Raw genomic sequence first — 23,504 nt, 5'->3', positions numbered from 1 at the left:
TCTGTCGTTAGACAGGGAGCTCCTGGCTGAAGGGCCGGGCTGTGGACATTCACTTCTGTTTCTGCGGCTCTTCCTTTTTCTTCCTTTTTGTCTGTCCCGTGCCCATGCTCCCTGCTGGCCCATCAAGGAAGTCCCTGTCCCTGCAACTTCTGATCCCCAAACAGACTTGTCCCTCTGGAGGGCAGGTGCTTGTTACACCTCTGCTGGGTCCTGGTCACCTCTGGGTCCAGGGCCTGTCTGTGGAGGTCAAGTAGAGACACAGTCCCTTCCTCAGCAGGTCATTTACTCTGGGTGAATGCAGCAAGGGCATCTCCTGGGCAAGGGCAGCCGCCCTTCCCATGGCCCCGCTTCATTCACGTCCCACTGTCCCCTAAGAGCAGGGGTACCCTGGAACCAACTCATACAGCTCCTGAGAGCCAAAGGGGAAACTTCCAGGAAATGTGCCAGCTGATTGTTGAATGCAGCTATTGTTAAAAACTTGATGATATAAACTTATAATCTACTAAATTATATTAAAAATGAAGCAGATAAATACTTCAAAGTCATCACCTTCTCATTGCATGCTTACATTTTTCTGTCGTTCATGTTCTTGTGGTTACTTCTGTCTACTGCATCTGGATGCTGGAAATATGATACAGTATATAGTGGTGGGCTACTGACTCCGTCTACCCAGTCCTCTTCTTGGTAACATTGCATTCGTAATTTGAGAGTGACCTGTGATGAGAGTGTTTAGATCATGAAAGTGTTAGCTGCTCAGTCGTGTCCGACTCTTTGCAACCCCATGGACTGTAGCCTGCAAGGCTCCTCTGTCCATGGGATTTTTCCAGGCAAGAATACCGGAGTAGGTTGCCATTTCCTTCTCCACAGAAATTGATAAATGCTACAAATCAGGACACTTCTTCCCAACCCCAACTGCTTAGTCCCCCTTCCCCAGAGATCCAACTGTTAAACATTCACAAGCCTTATGTCAGTATGAGGTAAATGGACCCTCACAGAAGGAGCGTGGACTTTAAAATTTTTTTGAATTATTTTTTGTTTATTTATGGCAGTACTGGGTCTTCATTGCTGCGTGCAGGCTTTCTGTAGTTGGAACCAGCGGGGCCTACTCTTGGTTGCAGGGCACAGGCTTCTCATTGCGGTGGCTTCTCACTTAAGCTTCTGTAGTTGCAGTGTTGCTCCATGGTATGTGGGATGTTCCTGGACCAGGGATCAAACCTGTGTCCCCTGCATTGCCAGGCAGATTCTTATCCACTGCACCACTAGGGAAGTCCTTGGCTTATGCCTTTTTAATTTAGGTGCCCTTTTAATTCAGGTGAGGCCTGGGCCTCATCTTTCCCATCACAAAATAAAACTGAGAAGAGCTTTTAAAAACTGAGTCTCAACTACCTGCTAGGTACTGAATCCACACTCTCATCAAATCTTCCAACAGCCCTAGAAGCGGGGCTAGTGACACCCTCGGTGAAGATGAGGAAATGGGGGTGTTAAGAGGATAAATAACTCATCGAAGGCGACAGGCCAGGTTTGAACCACACTCTTCACTGCTGTGGTTTATTGGCTCTGTAATAATAGTACCCAGTTTGAGGGTGGTTTGGGGGATTATACAAGGTAATGTGTGTAAAGGAGCTTGGTACAGATTTGGCTCTAGCAGAACATAGTAAACATTAATTTACCCAGAGGCTTAAGAGTGGGATCTGGACTCACCCACGTTTGAAACTCAACTCTGCTATTTTCTGATTGTGAGATCTCTGGCCAGTCAAGTCACTTTGCTTGCCTAAGCCTCATTTTCCCTGTGTGAAAAGAAGGATAATAATAGCTACCTGGAAGAGCTACTCAGAAGCCTGGAGATAAAAGATGTAAAGTGCCTGGTGAGAAGTGGGTACTCAATAAATGCGAGTGATTGTTCAGGATTATCTTTTATGTTGTGTCACTCGGACGTCAATTCTGCTCAGCTCAGGCGAGGGACACCACAATAGGGGCTGGAGCCTCAGAGGCAGGACCTTGCCTGGGCAGCTCCTGGCCTCCTCTCTTAGCCAGGTCAGCCCTCCAGTGGGCCCTGGCTTTAGAAGGGTTTGAGAGGCCAGGGGACGCTGTTGCTAGGCACCTGTTGCTAGGCAACATACTGTTTCTCCTGGCCTGGCCACCTCCCTGAGGGCTCAGGCTTCTCTGGAGCGGCTCCTGCCTCCTGCAGCCTCTTGCCCGACCTCAGAGCCCCTGCGGAGGGCAGGTAAGGGTGGAGCCAACTGTGGCTGGGCCCCAAGAGAGCCTGAGAGAGCCAAGCCAACTTCTAGTGGGAGGTGGGCAAGGATGGGGGAGTCCAGGGGAGAGACATGGAGCCTGGGGCTGAGAGTGAGCTTCGGAGCTGGGGTGGCCAAGAATTCCCAGGGAGGGCAGTAGTCTGGCCATTCAGTCCCCAGAAGAGGGCGTGTGGGGGTTCACATAGGACTGGGGAGTCCTGGCTCTGCCACCTATTGTGAGCTAAGCCTTCATCACTCAGAACCTCAGTTTCCCAGCTGTAAAATGGGGGAGGGGTTGATGATAAGGTGTGGGGAAAGCGAGATGAGACACAGGCTGCTACGTATTGACGATCACTAGTCCTTTCTCCAGTTGAGGGTGTTGGTGGAAAGGCACAGACCTGGGAGGAAGGCCGTTGTGAAGGCTTCCATCACCCCCTCTGTGGTCCCCACAACCTGGGCCTGGGGCAGGCTGGGCTGCCAGACCTACAGGGCTCCGTGTGCTTCCTTCCTAGGCCCCCCGGGGGCCCTGCCCCACAGCACCATGATGGGAAAACTCCCCCTGGGGGTTGTCTCCCCTTATGTGAAGATGAGTTCGGGGGGCTGCACAGACCCTCTGAAATTCTACGCCACCAGCTACTGTACAGCCTACGGTGAGGGCTCCTTTGTGTAGGAGCCACCCCTGGCACATGGGGCAGGATGGGGACTGCCTTTTAGACCTTGGGGGGTGGGGGTGAAGTATGCTGGCCCTGCCTGGGAAGCCCCGGTCACTGTTCTCCCACCCTGCTGACCCTCAGTCCTGTCTGCCTGCTTCCCGTCTGGCAGGTCGGGAGGATTTCAAGCCCCGCGTGGGCAGTCACAGAGGCACAGGCTACAAATCAAATTACCGGCCTGTGGTCTCCTATCAACCGCATCTCAATGCCCTGGATAACACGGCCACGGGGTACAGTCTGTCCAACCCCTCCTCACCCCCTGCCTTCCCAGGCCTTAGCCCTCAGGGCCATCGGACCTCATCAGACCAACTCCAGCCTCTGCGCCTGGGGTCTGGGGTCCTGGGGGACTCAGGGACTGGTCCTCAGCCTGGGACCCAAAGGCAAGAAGACTCCTGAGGCAGCTGTGGGAGGTTGGAGGGAGGTGGACGACCCGCAGGGGACAAAGACAGGTGGCGCCGGTATTAATAGCTCCTGCCCCACCCTCAGGGAGCAAGGCTGCAACAATTTCCAGACCGTGACCAGTCAGAGTTACCGCCCCCTGGAGGTGCCCGATGGCACACACCCACTGCCCTGGAACTTGCACCAGACCAACTCTGGCTACTCTAGGGAGAAAGCCAGTGCGGTCACCCCCATCAAGGAGGTCAGTGCTGGGCCAGGGCCAGGGGAGACGGGGAGCCCGAGTCTGGGGTGGAGGAAGCGCTAGAGGGTGGCCTGAGTGGGGATACCTCCAGAGGGTGCGGCTGCACTGCCAAGAGTTGGTCAAGGCTGAGATGACTGGACATGTAGGAGCCACTGTAGGCTGGGGTCCACTCACCTGCATCACTTTGACTGCACCCTACGCCCCATCACGTCCCCTTCCATTTCCATCTCCACTCCCGTCACCATCATCACCACCCCCGAGTCCTATTCCCTCCCCACCTCAACCTCAACACCGTCCCACGATCCCCCCGTCCCATCCACATCTCCATGGCCACATCACCATCCCCACTTTTGCACAGGCATCCCCATCTTTTTCACTTCTGTAATTGTATGACCGTCTTCCTTATTATGAAACCCTCCCTGGGGTTTCAGACCGTAAAGAATCTGTTTGCTAATGCAGGGGACCCGGGTTCAATCCCTGGGTCAGGAGGACCCCCTGCAGAAGGGAATGGCAACCCACTCCAGTATTCTTGCCTGGAGAATCCCATGGACAGAGGAACCTGGTGGGCTATATAGTCCATGGCGTCTCAAAGAGTCAGACATGACTTAACAAGTAACACTTCCTTATTATCATCACCACCACCAGGATGGATGCTGTCATTCATTCATGCAAGCATACATTCTAAACACCTCTCTTATTATTTTTATTTATTAAGTTTTGGGCCAAGCTGTGTGGCATGTGGGATCTTAGTTCCCCAACCAGGGATTGAACCCATGCCCCCTGCATTGGGAGCACAGAGTTGTAACCACTGGACCATGAGGGAAGTCCCACCTCTTCTATTTTTGAAGGTGATATGTGCTGGAGGGAAAAATGTAACAAGGAAGGGGCAAGGAGTGAAGAAGTGAAAGTTTCCCCTGCAAGTCAGGAGGGTCAGAAAAGAGCTTGCTATGGTGACATTAGACAAAAACTTGAGGGAGGTCAATGTTCCTCTGGATGCAGCTAAGTGAGGGAAGAGCAGGCAGTCCAGACAGCAAGTGCAAAGGCCCTGAGGCGGGAGCATCTGACAGGAGGAGGGATGGCAGGAAGGAAGGAGACTGGAGCAGAGTGAGGAGCCGGGTCCTTGTGGGCTGCTGTCAGGATGTGGGATCCTACCTGGGGTATGGTGGGGATACTGCAGGGCTCTGAGCAGAGGAGGGTCCTGGCCCAGCTTCACTGTAGAAGGACCCTCGGGCTGCTGTGCAGATCCTCTGCAGGGGTCAAGGGCAGAATCAGAGTTTGGAAGTGATTGCCATCCCCTCAACAGGATGGAAATTGACTGCTCCCTCCTCCCAGGTCAGGAAGGTCCATTTTGACACCCAGGACTATGGGCCCCAGGCCATCACGGGGCTGGAGCCCAAGGATGCGCCCCTGCTCCACCAGCAGCAGAACAAGGGATCGCTGGAGTGGGAGAACGAGGGACATGTGAGTGCCTGGCTCCGATGAGGGCCCTGTGTGGGCAGAGGGGCCAGAACCCACCTCCTCCTTCCTCCCTGGGACAGGCTCTGAGCTGGCTCACCCATGGAGCTGGCTCAGTGCAGGCTCAGGGCCCACACAAAGACAGGGGTGAGCCAAGGATTTGATATTCGGTGTTTCTAAGACAGCATCAAAGTGGTCCCCCTTATGTGTATCTTTGGGTTTAATCCCCAAGCTCCCGTCTCTCCTGACCCCCTCCAGGGGCCCAGTGCTCTGTGAGCACCCACTTCCTCCCTTCAGTCTCTCTTCTCTCTTTGGGTCACCCCTGGCTCTGGCTCTCAGGGGCTCCAGGCCTGGAGTCCAGTGTGGGATGTGACTTAGTAGGTCTTTTTTGGGGCTGTGGTGGGTCTTCTTTGCTGCACGCAGTGAGTGGGGGCTACTCTTGCTGGCAGCACACAGGCCTCTCACTCTGGTGGCTTATCTCACTACGGAGCACAGGCTCTAGGCACGCAGGCTTCAGCAGCTGCGGCGCGTGGGATCAGTAGTTGTGGCTCTCGGGCTCAGTTGCTCTGTGGCATATGGGATCCTCCCGGACCAGGGATCGAACCAGTGTCCCCCTGCATTGCAAGGCAGATTCTTAGCCACTGGACCACCAGAGAACCCTGGATGTGACTTAGTTTCAGTCGTCACAGAGGAGCTGTGCTCTCATGCTGGAATTTTGGGTGCTGTGACACTGGATGAAAGAAAGATTTGTGTGGGGGCAGGGAGTAGGGGGAAAGTGTTGCCGGCCCTCCTGTCTCAAAGAGCCATGCAGGTCTACTCAGAGCCCAGAGAACTGAAGAGCCAGCACCACCCCCACCGCCTGCAGGCCCTGGCCCACCTTGTGTGCCCCATTGCTCCATTCTCTCTGTTCCAGGGCCCCCGCTTTATGACTTCCGAGTATAATTCCAAGTATCTCAAGGAGCCGTCACATCAGCCGGGTAGGCAGATGCAAGTTGGAGCTCTAGCTACCATCCCACCACACATCCCTACCCCCGACCCTTGGGGAGGGAATCCCTGGGGACCCCAGAGCTGGCACAACACTAAAGGAGGTATCAGCAGAAGACAAGAAGGACACACAGGCTGCTTGGGGAAACTATCCTCCCCGGCCTGACCTCTGTGCTTTAGGCCTGCCGATCTCCAAAGGACAACTCACTTGCCTAGGATGGCTGCTTGAAGCCTGCCCTTCCTTGTGCTCTCCTCATCTGCTCTCTGCCCTGGACTCTGGAGCCCCCACCAGTACCCATGATCCTGGTGGCTCAGGCCTCCAGATCCTTGGAGCTGCCTCCCTCCCCACCTACTGGGACCCTGAGCCACTGGCAGCCATATGGGTGGGACCAGCTGGTCCCAGGCCAGCAAGGGGGGGCTGTCTTTTGCAGATCTCTTGCAGAAGAATTCAATTGGTGCCAAGGAGGAGACTGGCTTCACCGAAGAGTCCAACAAGAACCCCATCGTCTTCCAGCCGCCCTCCCAGGCCCTTCCTGGGGACCCAGTAAGTCAGGCTGGGACCCACTAGACTCAAGGTGATTGCAGCCCTCCAGTCTGGGGGAATTCTAGCTTTAAATATGTATATGCTGCAGATGCCTTTGTCTAAACACAAGATGAAAAAACTTGGGCAAAAATCACCACTTTGGTCAGCTCCCCCATTTGACGGATGAGAAGACTGAGGTTCAAAGAAGAAAAGCAGTGTAGCCAAGGTCACTTGGAGTTTAGACAAGACCCATGGCCTGCTGGTTCCCATTCAGCACCATGCTCCTTCCCTTCTTCCAAACTCTCCCGTTTGGTGCTGAGCTGTCCTCTGTACCTAGGATAGAGGAGCTGCTGCCTCTGCTGGCTTGATGCTCCCCTGTGGCCTCTTTCCAGGTCCTCCTCCCTGGTCGGAGTGTCACCAAGTCGGACTTTCTCCCCATTTCCCACCCTCATGTAAGCTGAGCCAGGGTTGGAGCCAGGGCGGGGGTGGGGGGCAGGGATGTCTATGCTGCAGCCTGGGGTCCTCTGGTGGGGCGGTGGGGGCTGTGCCGGAAGCTGTACCAGGGGCTTCCTTGCTGCCTTAGGGGGATGAGTTCTTGCCAGTGCTGGCCAGAGGCTCCGAGCGGGAGACGGGCTTCAGCCGAGTGAATGAGAGGACCCTGAATCCCAGAGTGAGTGGCCTCAGGGGGCTCCCTCAAAGCGGGGAGCAACTCAGAAGGGAAGGGACAGGGAGGTTTCTTGGACCCGGTGGCATTTGATCCAGGCAGGATGGGAAGAATCAGGATCTTTGGAGATGCGGAGGAAGGACCCCTGGGTGGAGAGGCAAAGGCCTAGGGGCTGGAAAGTGAGGAGCATGTTCAAAGCAGTGACTTGGGTGTTGAAGGAGGAGGGACACCGTCGTGGGGCTGGGGCTGCTGGGGCTCTCTGCCTGTCCTCCATCCATCCTGCTGCCTTGCCTTGGCCACCCAGCCACCCTTCCTGTGGCTCTGTCCCTTCCAGGTGCCCCCTCCCTGCCCAGAACCCAGCAGCATGAACCATTGGCAATTCCAGTCTCCCCAGAGGATGCAACAGACAAATGTTGCCCTGCTTGGCCGGGAGACCGTGGGCAACAAGGTGAGGTCTGCGGTACCACCCCCCAGCCCCAAATCCCCACTCCCCTCCTGACCTGACAAGTCCCCTCTCTGACCTTCTGGTGCAGGAGCCCTCAGGGTTCAGCCTTAACAACCCCAGCTATGTCCAGAGCCCCTATGACCCTGACATGGATAATCGCTACCTGACCACCTACAACCAAGGGTGAGCCCCCTTCCCTATTACTTATATCTGGGTTTGTGAAGCTGGTACCCAGTTCACAGACAGGGAGACTGAGGCTGGACAAGTAATGAGTTTACAATAATTAGTGAGGACCCAACACTTGATGAATGTGGTTCCCCCCAGAAGCAGATCCCTAGCCGAGGAGTTGGGTGTGAGCCCTTTACTGAGGATGTCAGGGAGGGAGTAAGCATGATGGGGAAGGGCCGGTGGCCAACAGTAGTGTGTTATTAAACCAGATATCCCATGGGAAGACTCTAGAAACCAGTGCAAAACATACAATTCAGAATGATCCGGGCCAAGAAGTAAGAGAGCTGGGGTATTTATACCCCACCTCTGCCAGTCCTTGGTTAACAACTGTCCCCAGGGGTGATGTTAAATCCCAGGTACCTCCTTGCCCAGGCAAAGTGGGCTTCAACAACCCAAGGGGCAGCCTTCCCAAAGATGCTGTGCAGGCCATGGGCGGGCAGGTAAGGAATAATGGGTACTACGGGGTCCACGTGGTGCAACAGAGCATCTGCTAAGACAACACTAAGTCCATGGCAGGAGGGCTCCACGTACCCTCAGAAGGTAAGCTCTGTGTTGTGTGAGCCCTGGGCAAGATGAGTGTCCTGGGCATCAAGGAGGGCTTCCAGGAGGAAGCGGCCTTAGAGCCATGGTGGGGGCTGCCCAGGCCAGCACTGGGTGGGGAGGGCATCACACAAACAAGTGGGAGCAAGGAGATTGATTCTTAGGAAAATCCTGCCCTCACGGCATCTGTCATCTGTGTGTCAGCATGCGTCATCTGCGTCTACACTGCCCTCCCCCAGCTCCTCCATCTCCCAGGGAGCTCTCCCCATCCACCCTGGATCCTTGGAGCTAAACGCCCCCTCTTTTGGATGGAAACCCTGAGGCTCAGAGGGCAGAAGCAGTGCCTGAGCCCGATAGCAGATCATGATGTGCGTGGCTGCTGCAGTTCCCACGGAGGGCAAGGAGGAGGGGCAGAGCCTCCCTCAGGACACTGGGGACAGCTGTGTCCCTGCCCCTCCCCAGGCTCCTACAGACCCCTCAGCCCCCCACCTTCTCCTTCTCCACCCACCTGTCCGACTTCCTGAGCTCCCACCAGCATCAGCACGCTGCTTCTTCCTCCTGCGCCCAGAACCCCGGGGGTTGTGATTACTGATTTTTTTTTCATTTATCTCTCTGTACCCCTTCTTTGTAAACTCAAGGGCTGGGCCCACATATTACTCATCTTGGCACCTTCAGAACCCAGCCTAGGCTAGCTCAGTGGAAACTGGCAAAATGGAAGAGATGTCCAATGCTGAGAGGGGAATGGATGAGATGGAGTTCCCAGCCCCCATCCTCTCCCACCCCTGAGATATTCACAGGCCAGGAAGGCATCTCCTTTATATATACATATGTATATATATGTATGTATTTACTTGACTGCTGGGTCTTACTCATTGCAGCATGCGGTATCAAACCCAGGTCCCCTGCATTGGGAGCGTGGAGTCTCAGCCACTGGACCACCGGGAAGTCTCAGGGAGGCATCTCTTTCATACAGTGGTGAAAAATCTGCCTGCCACTGTAGGAGATGCAAGATATGTGGGTTTGATCCCTGGGTTGAGAAGATCCCCTGGAGAAGGAAATGGCAACGCGCTCCAGTATTCTTGCCTGGGAAATCCCATGGACTGAGGAGCCTGGTGGGCTACAGTCCGTGGGGTCGCAAAGTATTGGACACAACTAAGCGATTGAAGTGCACACAAACACACGTAGACACACTCACATATTATATATTATATATACTTGACTGCTCCGGGTCTTATTAGCTGCGGCATGGGGGATCGAACCTGGGTCCCCTACATTTGGAGCGTGGAGTCTTAGCCACTGGACCATCAGGGAAGTCTCAGTGAGGCATCTCTCAAAAGTCTTTTCCACCCCTGAGTATGTCTCAGTATCCGGGGCACCACAGAGGAGGGGCATGCAGCTCAGGGCAGGATTCCAGGGTAAGAGGGGAGTGAGGGGCCAGGGCCTTCAGGAGGGCCTGGCAGAGCAGGTGGCGTGGGCAAAGGCAACGAGGCGGGAGGACCACAGCAGGGCGAGCTCCTTTGGAGCCGAGATTCCTGCTGGAGCAGAGCGCAGAGGCAGCCCAGGTGGACAGAGGCTAACGTACGGCAACCTGCCCTTCTTTCCGCATGGTAGATACTTCGAGAACATCCCCAAGGGCCTGGACCGCGAGGGCTGGACTCGAGGTGGCCTGCAGCCCCAGAAGCCAGGAGGCTATGCCCTCAACCAGCCGGTCACCCGCCTGGAGGCCACCCCCACCCCCACGGAGAGCCTGAGGCGCCTGCACCCTCACGTGGGCAGGTAGCGCAGCCCCGCTGCATCCTTTGCTGTGTCCCGCGGCCTGTCCCCGGCCTTGCCTGCCTCCTGCGTCTGTCTGTCCGTCTGAGATGCACCTTTCCCCCCACTGCTTTATCCGTTGCCTCTGCTGCCCATCTCACCCCAGCGACCCCTCCTCTGCACCGCTGCTCCCCTGCCCTCTCCTTGTTCCCGGGAGCTCAGCTGGCTCCGACATGCTCCCTGCCTGGCTAATTGGGGTGGGGTGGGGTGGGGTGGGGTGTCGGGGGGGACAGAGCTGAATGACTGTGGTTCTGTCTCCTCACTCTGACTTCTTTTTGCTCAATTCAATTCCTCAGAAATCACATTTATACCAACAATGGCCTGGAGTTGGCAGGCAAAGACTGGTTGTGGTTTGGCAGTGTGGGCTGAGCCCCGCAGAGAGGGGAAGGCAGAGGGGAGGAGGCCTGGGCTCCCTGCCCCCTCCCCTCTCTCACCTGCACCCGCTTCTTCCCTGCAGAACCCTGATCTCTGTGGACCCCTTCTACCGAACTGCGCCTCCCAGCGGCCACGTGAGCCGCTTCACTGCGCCCAACTGAGCCTGAGGCCTGGGTAAGGGGCTGGGGACCCCCACTCCGTGCCGGGGTGGTCACTGTGGGGCAGCCCCCCAGCCTAAGTCCTGAGTCAGGCCAGCCCTGCCCGGGGACCCCAGCCCCAGAATAGGAGGTGGGAGGTCAGGGGCATCGAAGGAGAGAGGGGAGTAGTGCACGGACCACCCAGAGCCCTTCATGCCTCTTCTCTGTTCACACAGGTTTGCTGACCTCAGGGGACAGAGCCGGCTACTGTCCCTATTCCCACATCCCCCCGGGGGCTCCCCAGCTACTTTCCTAATGAAATAAAATCAGTGAAGCCAAATAATGTGTCTGCAGTGTCAGAGGGGTCTGGGAAAGGAAGGGTGAGGCTGGGGAGGGGGTGCACGACTGGAGTCAAATGTGGAGTCAGGGAGGCCTGGTTGGACTCACCATCATGATCTGGGTAAGGCACTTCGCTCTTCAGACTCAGTGTCCTCTCCTGGGAATGGGTCACCTCGGGCCTGTGCTGAGTGTTCTGTCCAGTGTGGGCGGGAGGAAGCCCCCAGGGTGGGGGGCGGGCAGGCCAGAGCAGAAGGTGGGTCTATAGCATGGGGAGGGGGATCAGAGCAGGTCTGCTGGGGCCCTGCTGGTGCCCACATCGGAGAATCTAAAGGAGATGGGAGGGGACTTCCCTGGCGGTCCAGTGGTGAAAGGCTCTGCAATTCCCCTGCAGGGGACACAGGTTCAATTCCTGGTTGGGGAACTAAGATCCCATGTCCCACAAGTTGCACAGCATGGCCAAAATAAATAAATAAATAAGAGGGGAGGAAAGCCAGGCAGGAAGAGTCCCAGAGATCTCTCTCCAGAGACAGACGGAGGAGGGTCCGCAATGGATGTCTCCCTGGACACTGGGCCCTGGGGGTGGGGTGAAGGCTTGTCGCAAGGCTGGTGCCTCAGTACCTTCGTGAGAATGAGAACAAGCCTTCCTCTAGGCGGATGCCCCACTTTAACACAAGACTTGAAGAGTAAAATTTTCTGGGAGGAAGAAAAGCCTCCCTTCCTTCAGGTGCGGCAGCCTGAGACCCCTCAACCTGCAAAGCAGAAACTGGGCTGCCTCTCAGCGCCTTCCATCACCTCCTCCAGTGCTTTTGTGCAGTGCCCAGCCTTCTGACCATACGCCGTGGTCCTGCTCGCACCAGCCCCTTATTTTATAAATAAGGAGCCTAGACCCGGAGAGGAGGGGACGACTTCAAGATGCTCGAAGTCGGACAGGGCAGAAAGGCAGCAGCCGCCCCTCTGGGGATGTCCTGGATGTCCGCTGCACCTCGCAGCTCAGCCCAGCAGGTGGAGGGGCAGACAGTGGTCCGAGAGCTGGGCCCCCACCCTCCACCTCCACCCCTGCCCCTGCGTGGGAGTCTGTGGAACAGCTCTGCCGGCCCCGGGGCCTGTCTGTGCTCAGGAGTCTTGAGCAGCAGGCCTGGGGGCTGTCCATGGTCTGAGTGGGGTTCCATGTGGGAAGTGGGTGGCTCCAGCTGGCTCCAGCATGGGAGGAGGAGAGGAGTGCGGGACACAGCGTATCTCGACTACAAACGCACAGAACTCAGGACCCAGTGACAGCCCCACACACTGTGGGCGGGGCCTGCTGGTCCGTGGTCCCCAGCATCAGGGGTAAGTCCAGGCAGATGGAAACACACACGCGCACTCCTCACCCAGTTTCACCTCTCCATGTCCTTCCTCAGCCGTGTCCTGTTACAGCTCGTGTTTCCTCCTCGCCCTGCCTCTGCTAGCTCAACAGGGCTTACGGTGTCAGACACCAGAGCTGGAGGATGCTCCCTCTCCATCACCTCCTGCTTCACTGTGCTAAACTCCGTTTCCAAGCCTGGGGCCACCCCCGCCACAATGTTTCCTGAGCCCGGGCTGTGGACTCCACCCCTGGGCTCCCCTTACCCCTGCCTTCTCCCCCCAGCTCTCAGGCAGCCCATCCTGGCCTCCCTGTCTGGGTCCTGGGCTCCAGCCCAAGGGGTTGTGTGAGGATAGGGTGGCCCAGAGGGTGGGGTGGCAGGACAGGAGTCCAGCAGGGGGTCAAGGTCAAACCTAGGTGACTCTAGAGCCCCTGCCTGGCGCAGGACACAGGTTTCCTCATCTTTCCATAAGGAAGCAGACACAGAGAGGTAGAGCAACTGGCCCAGGTCCCCCTGTCTTAAGGATTGTGGGAGGGGGCCTGCTGGAGAGCGGCGGAGTGGGAACCCAGGGTAGAAGTCGCCTGGTGGAAGAGTGAGTTGATTCCAAGTCATACCTGGCTTCCTGGCCTTTGCCCTCCTCCCCGAGCCTCAAAGGGATCGAACTTTGAAGTAATGGGCAGAGTAATCAGTCATGGGCCTTGAACCAGGGAAGCCTGTGGGCAAGGACTCCAGGGAGGGGTCAGCCCAATGTTCGGTCGGGGGTGGGAGCAAGGGAGGGTGAGAGGTGGGCATCCCTGTGGGGAAGGCAGGGGAAGGGGCCTTGATGGCCATGCTGCAGGGCCCTTCTCTGCCGCTCTCCTCCATTATGAGGCTCCAAAAGGGCGCAGACCGTGTCTGTCTTGTTCACACGGAAAGCCAGGGGCAGTGTGTGCACCCTTGCAGATACTCAGTAAATATTAAATAATTGAATGAATGAATGAATGAATTTTTCCTGCTGGTGTGGGCACCAGATGTGGGTTCTCAGTGTCACCTGCCCGACACCAGGAGGTCAGTAGCACAGGCTTCCTGAATCTCTGTGGCCCAGTGATGGAGACTGCGTGGGCCCCGCCTCCTTGCCCAGATGCCATGGCTGTGGCCCTTGGCACCGCTGTGCTTTGCCCCCAGGTCACCTCTTCTCCCTCTGAGTGTGCCCCGTTGCTCTCTTCTCTGGCTTGGCCTCTGACCAGCCCCAACTGTGTTCCCTTGCAGTGGCCTGAGGGCCCCACATTCCAACCTTGACCCCTGGCAGGTTCCAGGACCACAGTAGGATCAGTGCCAAGCAGTCCTCTGTGCCTTGTCAGGGCAGGAGGGGTGGACATGTTCTCGCCCTGTGGCTATTTGTGTTACTGAAACCACGTGGGAGGGACTGGCCTCTGCCTCGTCAGTCTCCTCTGGGCTGTCAGGTGAATGTGGGAACTGATGATGTAGTTTCGTTTTCAGGGTCCTGGGCCCTCACCCCTCTGAGTCTCGAGTTTCTAGCCTGCCCCCAGCTAGCATCAGCCCAGCACCCTGTCCTCCCTTGGGCCAGGGCTGTCCACAGAGGGTACCTGTCTAGGCCTGAGCTGTGGAATCAGACTCCCTGGGTCCAAATTCCAGCTCCCTGAACCCTGAGGCTGCCTCCCTCCTCCAGCTGATCATTTGAGCTACAGCTAATATAATATAGCTCACCCTGTGGGCTAAATGAGATGACGTGTGTAAAGAATTTAGCATGCGATGAATAGCTGTACTGATGCTGGAGCAGAGGAAACCCAAGTCCCAGATAGAAGTGGGGATTTGAAATTGTCACAGGGTCTGACCTTTGTCCCCTCCTGCTTGGCTCTGGACGGGCCCCTCCTCTGGTCTCTTCTCTGCCAGCAGGCCTCCGCTTGTCTGGGAGAGTTTGGGTAGCTGATCCACCTGGACAGCCTTACCCGGAGGCCCCTCAAGGGGGTGCTATCTCTGAGGACAATTCTCCCAGGCCAATTTCCCCAGGCCTGGAAGGGCCTCTGCTCACCTGTAACCAGGACAGTCTCTCCTTTCAGCAGGTGATCCCTGGGTTGGGAAGATCCCCTGGAGAAGGGAAAGGCTACCCACTCCAGTATTCTGGCCTGGAGAATTCCATGGACTGTACAGTGTACAGTCCATGGAAGGGTCACCAAGAGTTGGACACGACTGAACGACTTTCACATTGAATCCGCTACCATATTGAATCCTCCCCACCCCCCACTGAAATTTTAGAAACTGTTCTGAGGTGTCATCAACAATGAGGATGATTATTCTTTATTAAGCCCCCACAGCCTGCTGGGAGCTGGGAACATTCTGTGGGCCTTCATCTTTTGAGCAAGAATGCAGAGGGACCTCCCTCCGGGGGAAGTCTGGGGACACAGGTGGGTGCTGTGCTGATGGCATGGGTGTGGGGGAGTGGAGCCCCAGACGGCAGGATGCAGACAGGTGCTGGGTGCTGTGTGATCGGCAGGCAGACGTGTGTAAGGCTGGTGCCATTATAGAACCGTGGCAGCTGATGTTGATGGGCACCATCTGGCCCGGGTCACATGGCGACCTACAGATCCACCAGCTCACGGGCTTGACAGCTGGCCAGCTGGGAAAAGGCACTGGTTGGTGGGAACTGGAAGCCTGGGGGGTGGTGGGAAGCCTTGCATGGGGAGGCTGCTACACACAGAGACATGGGGGCCTGAAAGGCAGGATCCGACCCCCAACTTCCTCTCTGACTGTCCTGAGAGGTCCCCAGTCCCATGGAAATGTTCCCTGAGCAGCAAATATTTTTGGAGGCATCAGACTCCGGAAACCCCTCTCCTGCTGAGGTCTCTCTTCGAGGTCAGAGGAGGGCCTGCTGAGTTCTCCTGCTCCAGGTATCCCGACACTCCTTGCTTCTCAAGATGCTGCTACAGACAAGGTTTGCCAAGAAAGTTCTTTGAGTCATAAAACTTCACTGCTGCAAAGACCTTTGTGAAAATAAGTTCAGCCTGAGCCAGAGGGGTGCAGCCAGCTCCCAGAGGCTCATGGCTTAGTCTCTGCTAGGAATACATGGTCTTTCCCATCACATCACTGCACTGGGGGTCTTGGATTGCAGCTGCTGAAAAGCATGGGGCTTTAAGCTTCTCTGGTGGCTCAGATGGTGAAGAATCTGCCTACAATGTGGGAGACCTGGGTTCTATCCCTGGGTTGGGAAGATCCCCTGGAGAAGGGAAAGGCTACCCACTCCAGTATTCTGGCCTGGAGAATTCTATGGACTGTATAGCCTATGGGGTCACAAAGAGTTGGACACCATTGAGCAACTTTCACTTTCACTATTTGCTGAAGTGGGGTGTGTGTGTGTACACTTCAGAGGTCCTTAGGTAAAGAGGCCAGGAAGGCATCTAAGACAGGGATTCTAAGAAGAGAGATTGGACAAGATCCTGAAAAAGCTGTGCTCAAAAAAGGCTTTAGGAGGCTCTGGGCCCAGCGAGGTGTGGTCCCCATGGCAGGACAGCTTTGCTGCAGATCCTCTTTCTCCTGGTGGGCTCTGGCACCAGGTGTGGGAAGCTGGTATTGAAGAACCTGGGCAGACTTATTCCTGAGCATATATGAGGAGGAGGATCTGGCAGTGTGGGGCCTCCTAGTTATGACAGTGAAGGCCCTGTGGGTCCGGGACAGTGGGCCCTCCACTGTGATCACGTGACTCACTTAGGGCTCCAACCATGCGGGGTAGCAGTCACAGCTCTTTGCGAGCATCAGAAACCAACTTCGGGGACCTCCCTGGTGGTTTAGTGGCTAAGAATCCACCTTCCAATGCAGTGGATGCAGGTATGATCCCTGATCGGGGAATTAAGATCCCACAAGGCGCTAGACAACTAAGCCCCCGTGTTGCAATGAAAATCCCGCATGCTGCAACTAAGACCCAATGCATCCAAATTAATAAATAAATATTCTTTAATAAAGTAAAGAAAAAGAAAGAAAAAAGAAACCAACTTCAGCTTATTTAAGCTATAAGAAATTTATTAAAAGGCTTTTGGAGCTCACAAAATCTTCAGGTGGACCTGAGAATAAAGGTTAGAGGCTACCCAGCCAAGAACCATGATCAAAATCGCCCCATGGACCTGGGCCCCCTGAGAGCACGTGCCTCCCTCCCTGCAGGAGCCTGGACTCTGTTCCTCCTGCTGCCGCCGCCCCCACACATCCTCAGAAGGGACTCCACACAGTCTCTTCTGCTCTGCATCTCTCATATCCGATTCAAAATCTGGAACAGGTACTTGTGCTGGATGGCTGCAGCCAACTTACCAGGGAGGCTGGGAGTTCCCAGAGTTTTCAGCTTCCATAGTAGGATGTGTGGGTTCTGTTTGGTAAAGCATTTGGGGTTCTCCCACTCAAGAGACTGCTGGGAGGCCCAAAGAATTCAAATGTCCTTCACATATGGGTTACCATCAAGAAGGGAACAAGGCAACTTTCCTGGTGGCCCAGTGGTTAAGACTTCACCTTCCAATGTCGGGGATTTGAGTTCAATCCCACATGCCTGGGAGCCAAAATTGGAAACATAAAGCAGAAGCAATGTTGTAACAAATTCAAGAAAGACTTAAGAAAAAAAGAAGGGAATAAGCATTTGCTGTATGCCTCCCGTGAGCTGGGAGCTTCACATACCTGGCAGAGCTGCTGCTGGTCCTTAAGGACTCTCTGTGGGACATGAGAAAAGATGCCCTTCCCCACTGCCCTAACAGCATACCAATCTACAAGTTTCCTGATGCAACCGGAGCCCCTTGGACGTGGTTCCCACGTATAGATGACATCCCCTCCGCACAGCAGATGTAGATTTCACAGGCACATACTCAGGAGCTTGGAAACATACCTCGGTCTCACTGTAACTGAACTTAGACACCCATCTCTTTGCTTCCAGTGCAACTTGATCCCCTTTGAATTAAAACTGTCAACTGGAAAAAAAAATCACGATGTGAGAGTTGTGAGTGAAATTTTATTTGGGGCAAAATGAGGACTATAGGCTGAGAGGCAGCATTTCAGATAGCTCTGAGAAATTGTTCCAAAAAGGTAGAGAGGAAGGTCAGTGTATATGCGATTTTAATGAAGGCAGAGTACATGAAATTAAGCACATGTTTTTCTTGGACTGTAGCCTGCCAGGCTCCTCTGTCCATGGAATTCTCCAGGCAAGAATACTGGAGTGGGTTGCCATGCCCTTCTCCAGCAGATCTTTCCAACCCAGGGATTGAACCCAGTTCTCCACGTTGCAGGCAGATTCTTTACCACCTGGATCACAGGGGAAGCCGCCCCCTCCCCCCGCCATTTTTTTAACAGAGGTTGCTGATAATCTCGTGAAGGTTACTGCTAGTCACGAGGAGCAGACATCACCATGAAGGATATTAGTGCTTTTCTAGGTACGAAGAGATGCAAGAACTGGACTCAAAAAACCTTTTTTATTGAAAATATTTAACTATCTGAGCACCTGTTCTGCCAGTTTTTGCAGGAGCACAGAGTGCCTCATTCTTGATCTTCACCCTGAACTCCTTCCAGGAGGTATTCAAGGTCAGCAGTCGCATCAGCTCATAATGGTAGATGCTGCTGTTGCTGCTGCTATTTAGTTGCTAAGTCACGTCTGACTCTTTGCAACCCCATGGACTGTAGCCCGACATGCTCCTCTGTCCATGGAATTTCCCAGGCAAGAATACTGGAGTGAGTTGCCATTTCCTTTTCCAGGGGATCTTCCTGACCCAGAGATCGAACCCAAGTCTCCTGCTTGGCAGGTGAATTCTTTACCACTGAGCCAGCTGGGAAGCTGTAGATGGCAAGTGCCAGCGTGGAGTTGGCAAAACTGTCCATCTGAGAATCCAGTCTGGTCAGGATCTGCTCCTGTTCTCTTTCATCTCCTTCCCCAAGAGGGCGCATACCTGCCTGGAGCTTGCTGCCGGGGGAGAGGCATCTGTCCATGGTTGACTCCCCCCAGATGTGAAGTGGGCTTTGATCATCCACACCTGTCCTGCCTGCATCTACCTGGAAACAAGAGTGACACTCTGGTCTCTGGTTGCCAGGGTCACGCAACCAGTCCTTCAGCTGCCTTACCTGGACCACACACTCAGCACCTCCAGGTCCATCAGCCTGCTCTCCGACATACCAAGTCCTCCCTGGGGGTGCATAAACTTCAGGATGCTCCCCCTCAGGAAACAGGGGGATATCGTGGATTCTGGGGAGGGTCCAGATCACCTCCATTTCTACTGAGGCTTCTGCATACAGGCGGGGTAGGAGGAGCTGTTATATCCTCAGGACACACCTGCTAAGAGAAGTGCCATCCCCTCTGCCCTGGTATTCCCCAAACGTACTTGGGACCTTTATATATATATATATATATATATTATTTATTTATTTTTGGCTGTGCTGAGTCTTCGTTGCTGCGTGGGCTTTTCTCTAGTTGCTGCAAGCAGGAGCTTCTCACTGTGGCGGCTTTTCTTATTGTGGAGCATGGGCTCCAGAGCACAGGCTCTGTAGTTGTGGCGCATGGGCTTAGTTTATCCGTGGCACGTGGGATCTTCCTGGACCAGGGATCAAACCAGTAACCCCTGTATTGGCAGGCAGATTCTTTACCACTGAGTCAACAGGGAAGGCCCACTTGGGATCTTTTCATGGCACCCTCAGGCTCAGCCCGGGCCAGCATCCATGTTTAGGAATGTGGCTCTGCCTCCTCCCCCCCACCCCCTGCCCCCTTCTCTCCTGCCTGCCTGTTGAGCCCTCAGCTCCCGTTGGGTGGGATCTTGACTTCTGTGATGACACACGCTTCCTCGCTCCAGGGCTTACAGCATCAGCTCCCGGCTCTCCAAGTTCAAAGCCTAGCTTTTTGACTTAACAAAAAGTATTTCTCTCTTAGAACCTGCTCTGTGTTTCAAAGCCTCTTTTGCAACTTAAAGCCAAGGATTTGACTCTTTGTTCTGAGTTTCCTTTGGAGAGTGGAATTTGAGAAGCCAATTTAGCATCTGAATGGAGGGTAAGGGATATAAGGAAATTGCCTCCAGAGGAGCATCAGTTGCTATCTCAAGATTATACCCAGCTCCTACGTTATCTCACTGACACAGGATCCTTCGAGGAGAGGAGGATTCCAGGTTTGGGACTAGGGTGAGGCAAGTGAGGCACTTCTTTGGGCAGAAGATTTAAAGAAGTGCTATCAAGCCAAGGAATGCAGACAAATATTAGTTTAATGCAGTAATTTAAAAAATCAAAATTAATGCAAAAAACCTCATGAGGAACACAGTAGTGAAATTTAAACACAGGATTCATATCACTGACTTTTCTTTTGACATATGATCCACTATGGATCACAGCACTGGCTATGACCCTGCTTTTATTGCATTAAACTATTATTTCTCTTGATTACTGAGTTTTTTGGTGCCCCCTTAAATTTTATGCCTGGCCCAAGTAATCTAGCTGTCCCTAGCTCCCCTCCTCCCACTTCTTCCCCACCCGCAATTCCACCACGGTTTGGGACTTCCTCCAGATGTGAGAACTGAGGTTCTGAGAGGGTGAGTAGTTCAAGTCAGGACAGACGGCCCCAGGGATCCTGTGGGAGGGACACTTCCCATCCATTCATTCAACACATGTTCGTTCAGTAGGTATGGGGCTGAGCACCATGGAACATCCATGAACAAGGTCTCCACCTTCATGGATCTTATATCTTTAGTACAGAGGAAAGTGCAAGTGTTAGTCACTCAGTTGCTTTAGACTCTTTGCGACTCTTTGCACTCAGTTTCTTTAGACTCTTTGAGACTCTTTGGACTGTAGCCTGTCAGGCTCCTCTGTCCATGGAATTCTCCAGGCAAGAATACTGGAGTGGGTTGCCATTCCCTTCTCTAGGGGATCTTCTCAACCCAGGGATTGAACCCAGGTCTCCTGAATTGAGGCAGATTCTTTACCTTCTTAGCCACCAGGGAAGAAACAGACTTCAACTAACTCACAGTTAATTATTTATTTAATTATAATTGGAATAAGTACTTTGAAGGAGAAATGTGGGAGCTGAAGAATCTGTAACATCGGGGCTTGACTCCTGTGTTCTGAAGGATCTGGGAAGATTCTTTGAGAGTGGGAGGTTTCAGCTGAAATTTTAAGGGTAAGCAGTGCGAGGCAAGGAGAATGGGAAGAAGATGGACCAGCATATGCAAAGCTCCTGGGGTAGAAAGAAGCTGGTGCATTTGAGAAACTGAGAGGAAGTGTGTTAGACCAGGTGCATTCTGTAACAAACAGCCTATACCTCTAAATGGCTAAACATATTAAAAATGTATTCCTTATTTGTTACATAGTCTAACATGAATCAGAGAGTGCATTTCCAAGTAATGACTCGGGGATCCAATTCCTTTCCACCATTGACACTGCAGAAAATAAGAGAGGACGATTGTGTAGGGAGGTGGCATGTGTCAATTCTGCCGACATCCATCGGCTCAGGGCTCATCCCAGGGCCCCATCCCATCAGCCTGAGAACTCAGGAAGAAGGGGAAAAAAACAGAAGTTGGTGACCCTCAACAGCCCCCACCACAGGGAGGGGGACTAAGACAGGCTAGTCCTTGGTGGTCATGGTTGGGAGCTGAGTTTATAGTCTTGGAGCAAAGGATTGGACCTACACTTGGCCACAGGTCTAGGAAGGTATTAACATATGGGCAGCAGTCAGCTGTGACCACTGTGGCCTATTTCGGAACGAAGTGCTCAGAAGTCATTTTGGAATGTGGAACCTACTAGAACCATTACTTTGGTCAGGTTTCCATCCACAGTGTGGAGGCAAGGCCCTGGCCATTGAGTCAGCCTCACTCTCTTGGCCATGTTGCTCCAGCTCCTGTGTCCTTGGGAGAGATGAAGAGGGTTTGTGGAGGTGGGGGTGGCTACTGAATGGAAAATGACACTCTCAGCTTTCAACAGACCAGGCAGGTCACTCTCAGAGCTCTTGTTTCAGGGGAAAATGATCCTCCAGGGTATATCTAGGCTCTAGTTTCCAGGGAGCCTGGGGAGCAGATGCTCAGAGGCTGAGGCTGGGCTAGCCTTGTGAGTCTGTTTGTCTAGAGAAAGTTCTGGGCCAGTGAGGGGCCAGAGACTACCTGGGATTTGCTAACAGGCAAACCCTGAGCCCAGATCACAGCCCTACGGGCCTCTTTGCTTGGCCCTCTCCAGCTTGTTCTGGGGTTCCTAGACTTGCACTAGGAAGAGAAGGGGATGACAGAGGATGAGATGTTTGGATGGCATCACCGACTGGATGGACATGAGTTTGAGCAGGCTCCGGAAGTTGGTGATGGACAGGGAAGCCTGGTGTGCTGCAGTTCATGGGGTCACAAAGAGTCAGACACGACTGAACGACTGAACTGACTGAGACTAGCACTGTGGGTTCTAGGACACCCCCAGTTGGGCAAACACTGAACCCCAGGGCCTGGAATCAAGGACGGTCCTGGAAGTTTTTCTGCTGTCGGCAGGGTGGGAGAAAGCACTTGGGCATCCTGGGTGGTTCTTCTGATCTCCCACGGCCAAGAGGGGCAACAAGATACAGTGGGGGGAGGCCTGGCTCGCAATAAGATGGATTGGGTTGGAATCCTGCCTTTGCCCCTGACCAGCTGTGTGACCGTGTTCAAGCTACATAACATCTCTGAATCTGTTTTCCTCATCTGTAGGGCAGGTACCTGCCTGGCCAAGGTGTGGAGAAAGGTAAATCAGAAAACCCGGGGGTGCTCAGTAAATGGTAACCATCATTATTTTTGTGGCCGAGAACTGGATGGGAGGGGTGAGAGCAACATAAACTCCTCCCCCGCCTCCTCCCCCTACGCCGCACTGGCACACATCTTTCTTGCAGCTGCAGCCAAAGGGATCCTGTTAAAATGTGTGTCAAATCATGTCACTCCTCTGCTCAAAGTCCCCAGGGAGCTCTCACCCAGGGTCAATGCCAAAGCCTTCACAGGAGGCCATGAGCCCTCCATGGTCTGCCCTGTCCCTTCCTCTCTGTCCTCATCTGTTGCCGAGCCCCACCCACCCTTGCTCTGCGGGCATTCTGTGGCTCCAGAACGCCCAGGCACACTCCTGCCTTGGGGTCTTGGCATTGCCATCCCCTCTGCCTGGAACCTATTTTCCTCAGACATCTGTCTGCTTCATTTGTTCCTCCTCCTTCCAGTCTTTGCTCAAATGCCATCCTGCCACCAAGGCCTCCTTGGCCACTCTGTTTTTACTTTTTATTTCTGTTTTTCACTTTGATATTTATTTATTTATGTGTTTATGTAAGCTGCATTGGGTCTTCTTTGCAACCTGAGGAGTCTTTCATTGCAGGCTCACAGGCTCTTCTTTGGGGAGTCCAGGCTTCTCTCTGGTATCTGCATCTTGGATTAGTTGCCCCAACGTATATGAAGTTTTAATTTACTGACCAGGGATCAAGCCCACATCCCCTGCATTGGAAGGTGAATTCTTAACCATCAGGCCACGAGGGAAGTCCCTGGCCACTCTGTTTTAAGTGGGGTCCTCAGTCCTCTCTTCTTATTTTAGCTCTTCTATAACTTGGCTATTGCCTGACATATTCAAATGCAGTTTGTTGATTATCTCCACTCATAGGAATGCAAGTTTCACAAAGGCAGGGTTTTTTTTTTTTTTGTCTCAGGTTCACATGCATAGCCATCCGCAGTGTCTGGGCATATGAGCAGGGGCTTCATGGTTGTTGAATGAAACCTGAATGATGGTGAGGACTCAAGTTCTGGCTGGTACAGGTAAAGGGAGTGGGCCATGGTACAAAGGACTTGTCACTTCCTTTTTGGCCAAATGAGGGAGTTGGACTAGACCCTCGGGAGATGAGGAACCACGGGAATTGTAAGTGTCATTTAGTTCCTGCCTCCATGCACTTTTCTGGGGTGAGGGCCCCTGGCTTCTTAACAGAACCTGTGATCTTCTGATGTACCAAGCATACTCCCAGGGCTGGCATTTCATGGTTGGCTCTAATAGGCTCAAAGCCTTGCTTTCTAAGAATAGACGATGCCAACATTCCTTTATCTTATTTAAGTTCCATCAGCCACAGAGGTCCTGGCTCCAAAGATGGGGGGTGGGAGGTGAGGGGGAGG

General features: G+C 54.0%; 1 protein-coding gene across 2 annotated transcripts; it reads left to right on the top strand.

The window, feature by feature from the left end:
• Positions 1-2,139: 2,139 nt before the first annotated feature.
• On the top strand, positions 2,140-11,087 carry SAXO4 (stabilizer of axonemal microtubules 4). 2 transcript variants are annotated; one of them, XM_086383569.1, is made up of 14 exons: positions 2,140-2,224; positions 2,747-2,884; positions 3,057-3,174; positions 3,431-3,584; positions 4,917-5,045; positions 5,953-6,016; positions 6,455-6,567; positions 6,939-6,998; positions 7,130-7,216; positions 7,545-7,658; positions 7,744-7,838; positions 10,035-10,199; positions 10,693-10,784; positions 10,984-11,087. In XM_086383569.1, exons 2-13 carry the CDS (start codon positions 2,776-2,778, stop codon positions 10,769-10,771), a joined length of 1,287 nt encoding a protein of 428 aa, XP_086239695.1. In that variant the 5' UTR covers positions 2,140-2,224; positions 2,747-2,775; the 3' UTR covers positions 10,772-10,784; positions 10,984-11,087. The 2 variants fall into 2 exon arrangements, with proteins under 2 accessions (XP_086239695.1, XP_086239694.1); XM_086383568.1 differs by having other exon boundaries at positions 3,057-3,324.
• The last annotated feature ends 12,417 nt before the right edge of the window (positions 11,088-23,504 follow it).

Source organism: Bos grunniens, chromosome 29 (assembly GCF_055505025.1).
Source record: "Bos grunniens cultivar Pamir isolate PY7600 chromosome 29, Bosgru_T2T1.0, whole genome shotgun sequence".
NCBI lineage: Eukaryota > Metazoa > Chordata > Mammalia > Artiodactyla > Bovidae > Bos > Bos grunniens.
The sequence above is the reverse complement of the archived record's forward strand: the minus strand, read 5'-3'. Positions and strand labels throughout refer to the sequence as shown.